General features: G+C 44.5%; 1 protein-coding gene across 4 annotated transcripts in view; it reads left to right on the top strand.

Annotated features, from left to right (window-relative positions):
- Positions 1–16,884, top strand: part of LOC137434299 (uncharacterized) — a 155,513-nt gene that overhangs the window by 55,698 nt on the left and 82,931 nt on the right. For 3 of the 4 annotated variants that reach the window (XR_013624430.1, XM_068127200.2, XM_068127190.2), the window contains 2 exons: positions 5,053–5,183; positions 13,918–14,014. The exons of the other annotated variant lie outside the window; for it this stretch is intronic. Coding sequence is in view for 2 of the 3 variants with exons in the window: in XM_068127200.2 (XP_067983301.2) it covers positions 5,053–5,183; positions 13,918–14,014 (228 nt within the window). In the remaining variant the exon portion in view is untranslated. The remainder of the gene's footprint in view (positions 1–5,052; positions 5,184–13,917; positions 14,015–16,884) is intronic. 4 annotated transcript variants of the gene reach the window in all.

The following is a 16,884-nucleotide window of genomic DNA, read 5'->3' as shown; positions in this document are numbered from 1 at the left end:
CCTTGCCCCGATGACCCTTGCACGGTAGAGGTGCAGAGCTGTCGTGGCCACTGGTAGTTGTGTAGTGATGATCACCGTTGGATGCGGATCCACATACCTGCCAGTGTAGTGGGGACAAAAGAGAAATTTGGAAGTATTTGGTAGGCCCGATGTGAAATTTTGGGATTGTGAAGGGTGGATTGCACTTTCGGCTTGACCAACCGGAAGTTACCTGTGCATCAAGGTAGAGGTAAGGCCTTGATTGTTACTGTCCCAGGCTCCAGGACGTACTTGGAAATTTTGGGGACATGTAATTTGGAGTTGGGAGGCGGGTGAGAGTGAGGACATGGCTGGTGAGGGGATGGAATAGGGGCCACACAGTGTCTTGTGGGTGGCGTATGTTTTTGTGTTGTGGTTATGTGTTTTGATGTGGTCGTGAGAGTGGAAACTGGAGAGTGAGTGATGATTCTTGGTGACCATGAGGGGCGATTGTGTTTTGGAAATGTGTCATGGTTTAAATGTGAATTGGGGATTTCACATGTGGCAGGCCATGGCAAACTTTGAAACATCTTTTGTACCATCTATGGAATTGTGCCGTGTTGTTGAGAATTGAATGGCAGCGGGGGAGGAAGTGTGTTTTGGGGTCTTGTGGGTGGGGAAGGTGTGTGTGTCCGCAGGTACGGATCAAGCTCTGAGGAGCGATGCCTGCGGCCCCCCTCTGCGGCAATTACCCCTGGCAGCCGGTGGTAACTGGAAATTGGAGCTCGTCGGTGGAGGGTCTGGTTGGGCGCTGCGGGGTGAGGAGGTCCCCCGGTGACCCGTTGCTGCGCTGGAGCAGGAGGCTGCAGAGGAGCCTGGTGTGTGTGGAGACCCTCACCGGCGAGGTAACGGCGGAAAGGGTCTGTTGGGCTGTCATTGGGCCAAGAGGTAAGGGGGGGGGGGGGGGCAATGAACTTGTAAGTCAGTTGACTTGTGTTTGGGACTGCGGGCACCACAGCCTGAAGCACCCCCACCATCTTTTTGTGCGGTACCTCCCCGCTGCCTAGTTGAGGAATGCGCACACACACACACACGAATGACATCAATGCCATGGTCCTGCAGGGGGGTGTATTGTGTAAGTGCTTTGTTGACTTTTGAAATGCCCTGGTGAGTTTTGGAATGAGAATGAGTGGTTAAGGGATTTGTGTTGTATGAATGTGGGCGAAATCCACCGAGCCGTGTCACTCACCTGCAACATCTGTACAGGGCCCGTGGAAATTTAGCGGGTGCATTGGGATGGCCCTGCAGGTAAGGTTGTGTCTTGTGGCATCCACCAGGGGACGCGGTCTGTAGACCGGGGTATGTACAAATGGTAGAGTTTTGAATTTTTGTAAGTGGCTAAGTTTGTGGTTAGGTTAGTGTTGTGTGTTGTTTGTTCCTCCCACCACAGGAGCGATGGAATGAAGAAAATGTACATATTTGATTGTGTGATGGTTAAGGGGTTTAGCATGTTAAGGAAGTGTAGGTCGGTAGTCCACACGGTGTACCTCCGAGCCCAGAGAGGAGACACGGCAGAAAGATGTGTTATTCTGTATGTCAAAGATCAATGGTGAAACCACACCAATTGTTACCAACAAACAAGTATTGTATTAAGATCACACAAGAATAACAGTACAACAACAATAGTAATCAATTGTACAACCAATATATATTTCCTATGATGGTACCATCAGGTTCGTACAATATAACGGCACTGTGCTCCAAGTGAGCGAAAAGAAGAACATTCCCAATGTCTCGATTCCGGCATCAAGCCAAAGTCGATCCGCTCCAGTGATCGTCAGAATGATGTCTAATCGAGACCAGAATCCCGTTCGGATGACAGTCACAGGCACGCTACCAAAGCTGCGCAAAGGCGCCCTCAAGGCGACCGGGAAATCACACCCTCGGGTATGGACGTTCCACGGCTCCCAATCAGCGAACTGCAGATTTCCCACTCAAAAGCCACGTTACACACACACACACGCACCAGATTAACGTCTGAATGCGTCGAGAATTGTCGAAGCGAGGTGAAAAACCTTGAGCGAAGCGCAAATCATGCACGAGGTAAAATGGCCGACGGCCCGTTCTCGTGGCGTTACGGCACTCTGATGATTCTCTTCGGAATCAACCGCAAAACCTGTCACGCAGGTTTATCTGTCACAGCGATAACAACACTGTCGCAGGAATCCCTTTCCCAGGAAACAAAAGTTCACACGTGACCCTCGTTCGCCAACGTTCGCTCAGGACCTGGAAGCCTCTCGGCTTCTTGTCCGACTCTCGCTCCGCCTTCTCTTCCTCCTCTTCCTCTTCGTCGTCGTCCAGTTCCGGTTTCATTTAAAACATTAACTTTTTTACCTTTTGAAAATAGTAATCTCTATTTCCCTTAAACGACAACAATAATAGTACATGGAACCAACAATATTTACAGTGGATGAAGACCACAACAACGGAAGTGACGAATCCGGAACAGTAACATGATTCGAGATGTCGCGATAAGGAACACTTCCTGTAATAAGTCCATGTTTAGGCGTTTTGTCGGTTAAGGTGTATAATTGTGAATCTACGAGGAGATTCGTGTGTTAGTGTAGTGGTTAATCGGTAGAGCCCTTGTATGTCTCACCTTGTAGTCAAACCTTTGTCCATTATGACACTGCAGACCACATAAACACTAGTTAGGACCTTTAGTACAACACTAAATGACGCCCTTCCCCCCTGACATGACTTCGGAAGAAATCAGGCTGGAACACCGCCACAATTGGCCGCCACCATTTACACCACCGAGAGGCCTACCCACCTCGCATAGCACGTGCTGTGACCACGGAGTCGGGGACGGGAGTGGCGGTGGCGCAGTGGGCGTGCCCCTGGACAAGCTTGCGAGCCGGGGGAGGCTCTGATTGGCTGAGGGGTGCGCCAATGCTGACGTCATCGGCAAAGGATATTACCAAGGCCGGACGCCATTTTTCGGCAGTTGAGCCGGAGGAGTGAGTAGTTGAGTTGAGTCGAGAGTTCAGCACGTTGAGTGAGGTCTGAATCAAGAGTTCGTGTGCACTCGAGTTGAGTTGAGATCCTGAGTTCAGCACGAGGAGAGAGAGAGCACGAGTTGCGTTGGCAGTTCGCAGTGCGCAGTTCGCAGAGTTGGCAGTTGAGCCATAGGGAGTTGTTTTGAGCAGCCCGGTCGAGTCTTTCAGAGATCCCGACCCGAGTTGGGCTGAGGTGTAGCCCGAGTGGAGCTCGCTGTCCTGCTGTCGACCTCGTGGTGATCGGTGCTTGGTGCGTGGTGCTGAGGCCTTGTGGAACTTGGAGCGAGGCACCTCTTGGTGTGCGATCGGGCCGGACGGAGCGGTGTTGGACGGCAGCCACCAAGACGAAGACAAGAAAAGGCCGCATCCGCGTACATTTTGACACACAAGACGTGTTGTGTTGCTTTGTTAATTCATATTCCCCCGTTTTGTATTTGAGGTCTGGTGTGCGGGATCCCGATTAGGATATTTATTATCGGCGTGCATTTTCCTGTCCTGCCTTTTTCATTTGAATAAACCCTTATTTTATTTTTGTACATATATCTGAATGCAGTTTACCGAGTGTTTGATTTTAATAGATAAGGCTGCAGGCTCTTGCCGTTCCCCTCCATTCCGTGCGCTTAAGGGTTTTAGGTGTCGATTTTGGAATCGGCTATTGAGCTTCCGCCTCGGAGTTAAAGCCTTCGTAATCGGCATCCGCACCTCTGGTGTTAATTGGAGTTGCGTGACAATAGTTACAAATAATTCAGTGGTATAAATATACAACAAGACCGATAATCTAACGTTGGCGTAGCCAGGCTTGGATCTGTTGTCCCACTTTCATGTGACGATATCCTCAGCTCTGATTGGGGGCATTTGTGAAGGACACACACGCACACACACACACACGCGCGTGCAGGACAGGCACGCGCGATACACACGCTGTTCCAGACGGCATTGCTCTACGGGCTATGCCGTAACAATATGGCTGCCGAACCACGTGAATGATGTCCTCAATTATTTATTTATTTTCTCAACCAATTAAACCCTAGAACACGCTCAAGAAATTTCATATTGATCGGATCAAGCGTTCTACTTGCCTTGTCGATTTATGACGTCATAATGAAGGCACCTATGGAATATTAACCGGTTGTACCCCATGGAGAGTATTGTACAATGAGCCACCTTTCCATTTTTTCCATGGAGCAGTTTTGGAAATATAGAGGTGCATTTGACAGAACATCATTAATTGACAAAGCGCGAAGGAGGGTGGCAAAAAAACACTTCAGGTCGGATTTGTGCGGTCAGAGAACGTGGCTATCAATTCACTCCAAAGTTAATAACGAAAAGTGCTTCAAAGCCTAAGAGAAAGAAATCCAAGTGAACAAGCAAATCGAGATGAATCTCAGAGAAAATGACGCAAAGGACGCATGCATGTTAATATGAAGAAGCGATCAGCACAACTGAGTCTGGAAATCTTCTTGAACTCTGAATCTCTGAACCTATGTCTTTCTCCCAAGTCTCTGAAGCTGACCATATCCTCAACCTCCACCCAACCCCCTTCGCTCGAGCCTCACCCCTCCCCTGGTTCATGGGAGGAGTTGCCTTGGGTTTGGGTTTTGTCACGATATATTGTGTCAGGCGTTCATCTCCACAATTGCAATGCAAACCTATTAACACGGACTTTGGACAGTTAAACTAAAAAGTATACGGTACTATGAAACAACTGCCTTTATTGTGTGAGGATCTCTTTGGGACCCATCAAAACAATGTTTAAAAAGTGGGTTGTGAAGACTTTTCCTATATTGTTACAAAGATGGTTTACACCCATTTTTTAACAAGGTCTGATTGCTGTAAAATGCTTCATAAATTTTGCACATGATTCTTCAAACCAAAAAAATTACCATCTTGGAAAAAATTGACAAAATTGTAACAAATGGGAGAACCACTTGCAGGTTAAACACCAAATGGTAGAACCAGTTTATTAATCTTTAATTTCCTTTTTGAGTCAAATTTTGCTCTCCTCAAACCTTGTTTATTGTCCTACTTTTCCAAGTGTCCTTACAAAGGCCGAGTCCTTCCAGTACAAGTTGGGACATGAGGGGATGGCGACCTCCAGATGACCAAAAGTCCTTCCCACATCACATTCCATTTGGACGTATGGTTTTGAGGTCTGCTCAGTCAAAGGTGAATATAAATTTGAGAGGTGGTGAGAAACTGCAGTAAGGTAATTTATTGCATAGTGAAAGATGACATCCATGAACCTCCCTCCACAACATGTGAAGGCAATATGTAGATGACCCCTGAATGGAAAATAAATCCCATGAGTTACAGTGCATTCAGAGTATTCAGACCCCTTAACTTTTTTCACATTTTGTTATGTTACAGCCTTATGCTGAAATCGTTTAAATTCTTTTTTTTCCCTCATCAATCTACACTCGATACCCTTTGATGACAAAGAGAAAACAGGATTTTAGAAAGTTTTGCAAGTTTATGAAAAAAACAAAAACTGAAATATCACATTTACATGAGTATTCAGACCCTTTCATATGACAATTGAAATTTAACTCGGGTGCCTCACATTTCTCTTGATTATCTTTGAGATGTTTCTACACCTTGATTGGAGTCCACCTGTGGTAAATTCAATGGATTGGACATGATTTGGAAAGGCACACACCTGTCTATATAAGGTCTCACAGCTGACAATGCATATCAGAGCAAAAACCAAGCCATGAGGTCGAAGGAACTGCTTTCAGAGCTCAGACAGGATTGTGTCGAGGGACAGATCTGGGAAGCCTACAAAAAAAATTCTGCTACATTGAAGGTTCCCAAGAGCACAGTGGCCTCCATAATTCTTAAATGGAAGAAGTTTGGAACAACCAGGACTCTTCCGGGAGCTGGCCGCCCGGCCAAACTGAGCAATCGGGAGAGAAGGGCCTTGGTAATAGGTGACCAAGAACCCGATGGTCATTCTGGCTGAGCTCCAGAGATGCTGTGTGGAGATGGGAGAAACTTCCAGAAGGACAACCATCACTGCAACACTCCACCGATGTGGGCTTTATGGCAGAGTGGCCAGATGGAGGCCTCTCCTCAGTGAAAGACGCATGGAAGCCCACAGAATCTTGTTTCTCAGTCCGAGTCCTTTAGGTGCTGTTTTGCAAATTCCAAGTGGGCTTTCATGTGTCTTTCACTGAGAGGCTTCCGTCTGGCCACTCTGCCATAAAGCCCAGATCGGTGGAGTGTTGCAGTGATGGTTGTCCTTCTGGAAGTTTCTCCCATCTCCACACAGGATCTCTGGAGCTCAGCCAAAGTGGCCATCGGGTTCTTGGTCACCTCTTACCAAGGCCATTCTCCCCCGATTGCTCAGTTTGGCCGGGCGGCCAGCTCTCGGAAGAGTCCTGGTTGTTCCAAACTACTTCCATTTAAGAATGATGGAGGCCACGGTGCTCTTGGGAACCTTCAATGCAGCAGAATTTTTTTTGTAGGCTTTCCCAGATCTGTGCCTCGACACAATCCTGTCTCTGAGCTCTGCATGCAGTTCCTTCGACCTCTTGGCTTTGTTTTTGATCTGATATGCATTGTCAGCTGTGAGACCTACTGTAGACAGGCGTGTAGGCCTTTCCAAATAATGTCCAATCCATTGAATTTACCACAGGTGAACGTCAATCAAGGTGTCGAAACATCTCAAAGATGATCAAGAGAAATGGGGGGCACCTGAGCTAAATTTCAAGTGTCATAGCAAAGGGTATGAATACTTTTGTCAATGTAATATTTGTTTTTTTCTTTTTAATAAATTTGCAAAACTTTCTAAAATCCTGTTTTCTCTTTGTCATTATGGGGTATTAGTCTGGTCTGTCAGGGAAAAAATTGTGCAGATTTGTCTACAAGCATGACATTTGGCACACTTGTAGTTTTTGACATGCTGAATTCAAATCTGCCGGGAGCCAAAGCCAATTCTCAATGGGAGCACCATATTTGACACTTCAAAATGGCCGCCACTCAAAAACTGACTTCCATTATTAGCCAACCAAAAGTCACATAATTACAATTAAAAGCACTTTTCTAGGGGTTTGGACCTCACTGATTCTAAATCTGATGTCTGTTTGACAGTAGCCTTGACAGGAAATTTTACATATTTTTTTTATTTTATGTTTGACAATTTTTTTATTTAAATTTTATTTTTTAAATTTTATTTCAGGTGCCTGTCGTTCTGCTGTGGAAATAGAAGAATAGAATAGAAGAATAGAGAATAGAAGTCCTAGCTGTACTGGTGGTGGATGGCAAGGATGGATGCCATCAACTGGGAGCTTTGCTGTGTCTGCCAAGAAGAAAAGGATGAACGGTTGCAGACGCCAACGGAAGAGGGCCTTGCTTCAATTGAGAAATATCTGAATGGTTTTAAAGCCATTGGTGTCATGCCTTCTTGTTTGAAAGTGTCATGGGCTCAGCTTGATGAGGGCCAGGGCATTGCTAAGACGCTTCAGACACACAATGCCAAATATCACAAAGTTTGCAGAACCTACTGCAGTAACTCTCGCCTGAGAAGGTTCACTGAAAAAGAGGATTCTAGTGACCAAAACTCACCTAAGAAACTACGGTCCAGTTTTGCAGTGTCTTCTGCTCCTCAGAAGTCTCCTTGTTGCATAATATGTGAGGGACAGGACCAAAAGAATCTACGTAAAGTTGAAACATTTAATGTAGACACAAACTTAAAGACCTGGGCTCAGAGCACCAACAATTTCAATCTTCTGGGCAAACTGATTGCCCACGCAGCTGATGCCCACGCTGGTGATACTATCATGTACAGTGTTACTTGCACCTGAGAGACTCAGCTCGTGCTGAGGATCGCAGATCATCTGCAGGTCCTCCTGCCCCTCACTTCAATTCTGTTGCCATTGCGCAAATTGTTGCTTTAGTCGAGGACTCTGACTCAGTCTTCAAACTGTCTGCTTTGCGACAGTTATATAGAACACTTGTGGAGCAACAGGGAATTCCCTGTTCTGATACCAGGGAACCACATGCCACACGGTTCAAGGAGTATCTTCTGAAGCTGCTTCCTGAGTCGACAGAGTTCTCCCAGGGCAAGGAAGTCTATATCTCTAGCAACCAGAACGTTGGAGATCTAATAGCTGAAGCCCATAAGTCCCAGATAGGTCAGGATGATTTGTTGTTGATGCGAGCAGCAGTAATACTTAGGAAATGCTGTCTCCAGAGGCAAGAACCATTTACTGGTTCTTTTGCCTCTGATTCCCTGACATCTCCCATCCCTGGACAGCTGAGAAGCTTCCTCAACATCCTGCTCCAGGGCCCCTCAATCTTGCGTGAACAGAGCAATGAGGAGATGCAGGCGCAGGTACAAGGCAGGGCAAGAGTTGCAAGCGCCATTGCCCAGCAGATTATTTATAATACCTGCAGTGGTTCACATCATGCCACAAAGTCCAGCAACATCCGTCACAACAAAGAACATGAGACCCCTTTCTCTTTGTACCAGGGCCTCAAGCTGCATGGTGAGGGTAGGCGGAAGAAAGAGATCAATAATGCCAATGCCTTTGGGGTTTCTGTGTCTTACAAGTCGTGTCTTGGAGATCAGGCGATCCATGGCACGAGCACACGTCAAACAGTTTGTCCAGGATGGAGTTGTGCTGCCCACAAACATCCGTAGTGGGGTCTTCGTGACCTTTGATGTAGACAACTTGGATAGCAGCAACCAAGGTAACTTCTCCCATGATGAGTTCCATGGGACAGCAATCAGCGTGACAAACCACCTGTCTTGGGACAACCAAGGAGTACAGCGACCCTCTATCGAGCTGGATCCTACAGACACTACTGTACCACAACTTCCTGAATCCTACACAGTGGTTCAGCCAGCTGAATTCTCAAGCAATGATTTGCATGTACCATGTACTCCAGATCTCAATTCTCGGCCATCTCATAATCTGCTACATGGAGCCAAATTCAAGGATGAGTCCTGGATGGCACATGTGTCCACAGTGCTGAAACAGGACACATTGCCAGAAGGTGAAGTCATCACCTGGTCAGGCTACAACTCCCGACTCATGAGTGATGACTGTGAAGCCTAAGGCATTGATAGGGGTTCTACCTCTGTTCCCTGACAAAGCAGCCACACCTTCTATGATGAAACATGCAATGCATCTCACAATGCAAGGCACAGAGGCCCTCAACCCTGGTCAAACTCCTGTGCTTGGTGGTGACCAGCCTCTGTATGCCATCGCTAAGCAGCTGCAGTGGTCATTCCCTGACACAATGGGGGAAGATAAGCTGGTCCTGATGATGGGCGCTCTACACATAGAGGACAAAAAGCACCAGATGATTGGTAAGTTGCTGTGGGACTCTGGGTGGCGCAACATTCTTACTCAGGCCCAGGTCCTCACATCTGGCCGTGCCCAGTCTGTGCTTCATGAGCATCATATAAAGCGCACTCGCTATGCTCACCAGGTCTCTGTCATGGGTCTGTATCTCCTCAGACAGAAGTCATACTCCAATTACTGCTCTGGTGTTGATGGACCACCTGAGTCTCTAGAGATCTGGGCTCAAAGGTCCAGAACTCACAATCACATGTTCATGAAATAAAATTAAAAAAATAAAATTTAAATAAAAAAATTAAAATTTAAAGAAATTGTCAAACAAAAAAAAAAAATGTAAAATTTCCTGTCAAGGCTACTGTCAAACAGACATCAGATTTAGAATCAGTGAGGTCCAAAACCCTAGAAAAGTGCTTTTAATTGTAATTATGTGACTTTTGGTTGGCGAGTAACGGAAAAGTCAGTTTTTGAGTGGCGGCCATTTTGAAGTGTCAAATATGGTGCTCCCATTGAGAATTGGCTTTGGCTCCCGGCAGATTTGAATTCAACAGGTCACAAACTACAAGTGTGCCAAGTTTCATGCTTGCAGACAAATTTGCACAATCCCCCCTTAAAATCCCCCCAACAGACCAGACTATATTGAGTGTAGATTGATGAGGGAAAAAATGAATTTAAACGATTTCAGCATAAGGCTGCAACATAACAAAATGTGAAAAAAGTGGAGGGGTCTGAATACTTTCTGAATGCACTGTAGCTGAAATTATGCTTCATGGTGTCATGTTTTGCTGTTGTCGGAGAAATTTAACAATTGTACCATGTTAGAATATCTTATTGCCTCCGTCATGGAAACTGGATGAAGATTGTTTTCACCCCAGTCTGTTTGGCTCTCCCTGTGTCTGTCTGTGAGCAGGATATTTCAAAAAGTTGTGGTTGAATTCGAGCTAAATTTGGTGGACAGTTTGGGTGTGTGACGAGGACAAATAGATTATTTTGTTGAGGATCCGGATGCGTTTTTATTATTATTTTATTTTATTTTATTTTTTTAAAGTGATTTTTGGCACAGAGGTGGGCTCGAAAAAGATATGCATTATAGCATGACATTTTGCAACGTTTTCGACAGATTATGATAAGACTTGGTGGATGATTTGGGTTGGTGACAAGAACAAGTCGATTAGATTTTGGTTCAGGTTTGGATGCAGATGCAGCCTGTCGGTGGGATACAAAACGTAAACTGCTCAGCCTGGCTCGTAATGTCATATGCTCTCGACTGAGTGCCGTTCTCATCTTTAACTTGTTTTCCTCAATTTTTTTTGCTGTAAAGTGCCTTGGAAAGCCTATTGTGAGGTGCCATATAAATAACTAGATGTTATTCATAGAATACTTGCCCTGTGCTGTCAACTTTGTGCAAACCAATTCTTCTGTTTTTGAATTATTTATTTTTCTCTTTGATCCAATATTGGCTGCCAGACCACGTGACAGATGACATCATAAATTTACATTCTCTGATATAATTGTTGTGTAGATCATGCTCAATAAATTTGAAACTGATCAGATTAAGCATTGTCCCTGTCAAATTATGACATAATTAACGCACCAATGACTTCATCATTAACAACACTTATTCCCCATGCGGAGTTCTTTAGCATGAGCCACGTTTCAATTTTTTCTATGGAGCGGTTTCGGAGATACCGAGGTGCAACGTTTTTTGGTTTTTCCAAGATTGCGCCTGTACCACATGACCTATGGTGTCATAATTATCATTAAAAAATTATACAGGATGAGGTGCTCCTGTGGTGAAACTTTCATGTCCATCAGGCCAACAGTTGTAGAGAAAAAAAATATTCACACTGATCGGATGAAGCGTTATTCTTGTCGAGTTGACGTAACAATGAAGGCACAGATGACATCATTAACATATCTTATTCCCCATGGGGAGTACTTTGCAATGAGTTGTGTTTCAATTTTTCCCATGGAGCGGTTTCAGAGATAGAGGTGCAAAGTTTTTCCAAGATGGCGCCTCTACCACGTGACCGATGTCATAATTGCCACTAAAAAATCTACAGGAGGAGGCGCTGCTGTGGTGAAAATTTCGCGTCAATCGGACCAACATTTGCAGAGAAAAAAAAAATTCATACTGATGCGATCAAGTGTTGTACTTGTCGAATTATGATGTCATAATGAAGGTACCAATGACATTATCAAGATCTTATTCCCCATGGGGTATACTTGCCAACATACCATGTTTAAATTTTTTCCATGGAGCGAATTCCTGAGATGGAGAGGTGCAAAGTTTTTCATATTCTTTTCAAGATGGCACCTGTACCATCTAACCAATGACGTCATAATTATCCTTAAAGGATCATTCAGCAGGAGGTGATCCTACGGTGAAAAGTTAGTGTCCATCGGAGTAACAGTTCCTGAGAATTTTTCTTTTTCCATACTTGTCGCATTATGAAGTCGTAATGAAGGCACCGATGACATCATTAACCTATCTTATTCCCCATGGGGAGTACTTGATAATGAGCCATGTTTCAATTTTTTCCATTGAGCGATTTTGGTGATATAGAGTTGCAACGTTTTTGGAAGATGGAATCCATACGACGTGACCTATGGCATCATAGTTGTGAATATATATATTCTACATTCGGAGGTGCTCATATAGTGAAAATTGTCACTCAGACCAACAGTTGCTGAGAAAATGAATTTTTTAAATGCTGACACGTACGTGTACGGTACGCCACATGTATGCACCCAATTGATCGCTTAACCCCGCTCTTCGCTTCATGAGTGGAGGTTAACTAACCAATGTTTTATGCATCGTTTTCTTTGATTGGGGAACAAGAAAGCCTGTAAAATTCAAGTGCAATTGTCGCATGAGAAATAAAACTTTCACAACATTTTCTGACTTTCAAAGAGTTGTAGACCAGATGCTTGAAGTAAACTTGAGATCCTTGTTTTGTTGCAAGTAGTTCAAAGTTATTTTATTGCACGTGCACAAATTGCGATTTTTATGCCTCCGCCGACAAAGTCGCATGTTTTCAGGTTGTTAATGCATCCGTCTGTCCATCAGTCCATTTGTGATAGGTTTTCGTTTCCGCAATAATTTGGGAATGGCTGAAGGGATATAAGTCAAACTTGGTACAGTTATGTATAATGGTGTAAAGATGAACTGATTAGATTTTGTAGTCACGAGGTCAAAGGTCCGAAATCATGTGAGGTGAAAATCCTGTTACCACGGTAACTTGTGAATCGGTGATGGGGTTTTGGCCAAAGTTGGTACAAGTATGTATTATGATGCAAAAATAAACTGGTTTAATTTTGGGGTTAAGAGGTCAAAGGTCAGAGTCTGTAATAGGTTTCGCTACTGCGATAACTTAAGACCGGCTGAAGGGAACAAGGTCAAACTTGGTACAAGTATGTATAATGACGCTAAGATAAAAGGATTAAATTGTGAGGTCAAGAAGTCAAAGGACTTAAATCTCGTTGGATAACAATTGTGTTACTGTGCTAATTTGTGAAACAGTGATGGGGTTTTGACCAAACTTGGTAAAAGTATATTTTATGATGAACGGATTAAATTTCTGCATCAAAAGTCAGAGGTCATGTCAGGTACAAATGTGATACTTGAGAACAGCTGAAGGCATTTGACTCAAACTTGGTACATGTAAAATGATGTAATAATGTGGACGGAGGCATATCTGTCGAAGTTGCGACGTCAGAGTGCTGTTCTCGTTAATGATGGACTGATGAGAGTTCACATATAGGGTAAAAGGGGTTTGGACCCCACCTTGGGCACATTGGCTAGTCTGGCATAGTCTTCTGCTGGATTCCACCTTTCTAAATTTAAGAATCCACCTCTGCTGACTTCCACCTTTCTAGATGTGCCTTAGGCAAGTGACTATTATATTGATGAATGTAATTTGTAAATATGTGAAACACAATCTTGTCTTGTGAATTTAATTGCAATATATCATGTTATGTGGGTTCGAGAGGTGAATAGCACCGAACTTTGGGTACTTCCAACGCATTGAAAAATTTGGAGACCAGGCAAAAATTATAAATTCTCCCATCCATGGAACCGCCTTATGGAGACTATTCTTGCCCACTCTTCTCTCCAGGGCAACAACCAGGCAGTGCACAACCACCTCCAATAGTAGCAATGAAGTTGTCCCTCTCCGTCCACCCCACACCTCCCTCCTCCCCCAATACTGACGCATAATCTTTATTCCCTCCAGTAGCTCTTCGTAACCCAACCCTTTTGCTATCTGAGGATAATGTGAATTGAATATATGTTCTCTCCCCCCACCCCTCACATTCTTTATTTTTCTTTGTGCAAGTAATGTGTCAATGTTCCTTCTTGCTGATACCACATTTGTAAAATGTGAAAGCCCACAAATATTAAATTTATCATTTTCAAGAACTTACATTTACAATTTACTGGCTATTTTCAAGGACTATGAAGGTAAAATCGAAGATGACAGGCAGATTTTATTTATTTTTTAATTCCATTTTTGTTTCACATCAAATGCTATAGTTTCAGATGTCAAAGATTCTTCAAGGTTTTACTTTGCAGCTCATTTTAAGTGCATCGTGTGCAGAAATTCAATGACACCTGCCCAGCTGATATTTTGGTGGAAACAGACGATCGGCAAATCAGTAGTTCCCCTTTTCAGGTTGCAAGAAACACTTCTCAAGGTCAGAATTTTGACTTCTTTCAACATTATGCATTTCTATCTGTGCACGTGAAGAGAACATGCACCTGAAATGTAGATTATGTCAGATTTCTACTTGTATTAACGTGAAGAGACCTTTGGACCGGTACCTTGTATTTTCATTTTTTTAACTCGTGAAGATCTTTATTGGACATTGTATTATTGTGAAACTATTTAGGTTGAATTGTGTAATAACATGAGTAATGAAGTTCTAATCTTTATTTTCCTTTCAACTGACCTCCAACATTTAAAAACCGGCCTTCTGTCAGGTGATGTGGATACAGTTACTTGCTCGACACGTATGCTATCGATCTAGCATCCGTGTCGTTGCTCATCAATTACATTGCTGCCATTTTATTTCACTAGATAGACTGGCCGAACCACCTTTAGAGGTCATTTTTCCGCACAGAGCAGGGATTGGCCTTTTTCGGGCAACGTGATCCCCTTTTTGAAGCAATGTTTTATGGCCGGATGCCCTTCCTGTCGCCAACCATGTTAATCACCTCTTGCGACACAGGGAATTACCAGTGAACTGGTACTCAATTTGCCGACCTCGGAAGGATGACAGGCTGAGTCAACCCCCCTAGCGTTAATTCAGCGATTGACCTGGAATCGGACCCAGGATCCTAGGATCCCAAGCCGGCACCCGAACCGCTAAGCCAACACCAGGCTTACTAGATAGACTGGTCGGTATTCTCATAATTGTGAACCCACGGGCGTTTCTTTGAGAAAGTCGGCAACATATCTTTTTCCATGTGTTTTTGTATGCTGAATCCCAAAAACAATGTTGCCAAGCTGAATTTTGAAGTTAACATGCCCAAAATGACAAAATTCAAAATGGCCACCAATTCGCATTAAAAAGCTTGTATTTCAGGTACTAAACAATGTAGAAAGTTGATTTTGGAGGCTATACCCACATTTTTGGGGACAAGAAAGTTGATTAAGCCAAAATAAATTCTTATTATGGCCACCATCTTGGATTTCAAGATGGCCACCATGGTCAAACAGGTATGATTTCTAATATATCAGAACTTGTAAGCCATCAAAAGATTAATTCTTGAAGTAATACATCCACTTTTATTCTGCCAAAAAATCTGGCCATGATAACTTTTTACATTTCATTCAATAGTTGTGTAGTTATTTTACTATACATATGCAATTCAAGACGTTTATGCAAGTAATGAGCTAATGTCAAGGAGATAGCGAGCAAACCAAAGGAGGCTATCCTGTCTACTTGCCTCACGCCGGCAGCTGGCTACAGGCGCGAATCCACGCCATCTTGTGTGCTTCCCACGCGGGGTGGTTATACCATGGATACGACCATCAAACTCCTAAAAGCCTCGTAGACCAGAGCTGAGTGTCGGCCGATACAAATACAAAGAACATTATTATTTCTTTTTCATTCCCTTGTGTTGTATACGATACTCAATCTCAGCGCGGGAAGATTCAACTCAACCCTCGTCGGTCTTCCTTTCATCGTCATCAGCTAAACAAGCGAGGAAAGGACAAGACAAGGCTTCCTGAGGCTCGTTTGCACGACGTGCTTGAGGCCTCCTTTCCTACTTCCTGTGGCTCATTTGCACGACGTGCTTGAGGCCTCCTTTCCCGCTTCCTGAGGCTCGTTTGCACGACGTGCTTGAGGCCTCCTTTCCTGCTTCCTGAGGCTCATTTGCACGACGTGCTTGAGGCCTCCTTTCCCGCTTCCTGAGGCTCGTTTGCACGACGTGCTTGAGGCCTGCTTTCCTGCTTCCTGAGGCTCGTTTGCACGACGTGCTTGAGGGCTCCGAGTGCTTCTGCTCACTGAGGATCTCACCTTCGAAAGTGTTGCGTTTACATTCTGTACGCCTGGCCATCTTAGCTACTTAACGTGCAGTGTAAACGAACCTTTTCTTTGTTATCAATGGTGATCTCAAGCTTGTGGAGGAGCTTGTATGTGTAATGTATTTGGGAGGACGACTCGGCCATCCTTGTGCTTTTACATGAATTGACTTGGACCGGTGTGTACCCTGGTTAGAATAGGTACACCGTATCCCTGCGTGTCGTAAGAGGCGACTAAGAGGGTTGGCGTCAGGAAGGGCATCCAGCCATAAAAACATTGCCTCAAAAAGAGAACCATGACAATTACAACTACAAATGGGCAGGGTACAGCCCGAAGTGGAGTCTGAGGTTTGGGACATGGAATGTAGGGACAATGCCAGGGAGATCAGGAGAAGTGGTGGAAGTATTGATCAGAAGAAGAGTGGACATATGTTGTGTGCAAGAGACGAGATGGAAGGGAAGTGGTGTGAGAATGGTGAAGGGTAGGCAGGGACAGAAATACAAGTTTGTTTGGCAAGGGTGCCCAGAGGGCGTGAATGGTGTTGGTGTCCTGTTTTGTGAGGAGTTTGTAGACAGTGTGGTGAGTGTGACTAGAGTGAGTGATAGGTTGATGATGGTGAAAATGATGATTGGAAAGCTCTTGGTGAACGTCATCTCGGAATATGCTCCGCAGGTTGGTCGGAGCGAAGAAGAGAAGGACAAGTTCTGGTGTGCGATAGAGAAGCTGATGGAAAACGTGAAAGATGAGGAAGTTGTTGTGGTAGGAGGAGACCTAAATGGACATGTGGGAAGGAGTATGGACGGTTTTGAGGGATTTCATGGGGGTTACGGATATGGTGTGAGGCTCTGATTGGCTGAGGGGTGCGCCAATGCTGACGTCATCGGCCAAGGATATTACCGAGGGCTGGACGCCATTTTTCGGCAGTTGAGCCGGAGGAGTGAGTAGTTGAGTTGAGTCGAGAGTCCAGCACGTTGAGTGAGGTCTGAATCAAGAGTTCGTGTGCACTCGAGTTGAGTTGAGATCCTGAGTTCAGC

Source organism: Myxine glutinosa, chromosome 1, assembly GCF_964187855.1.
Source record: "Myxine glutinosa chromosome 1, kmMyxGlut1.1, whole genome shotgun sequence".
In the NCBI taxonomy this organism is placed as follows: Eukaryota; Metazoa; Chordata; class Myxini; order Myxiniformes; family Myxinidae; genus Myxine; species Myxine glutinosa.
The sequence above is the reverse complement of the archived record's forward strand: the minus strand, read 5'-3'. Positions and strand labels throughout refer to the sequence as shown.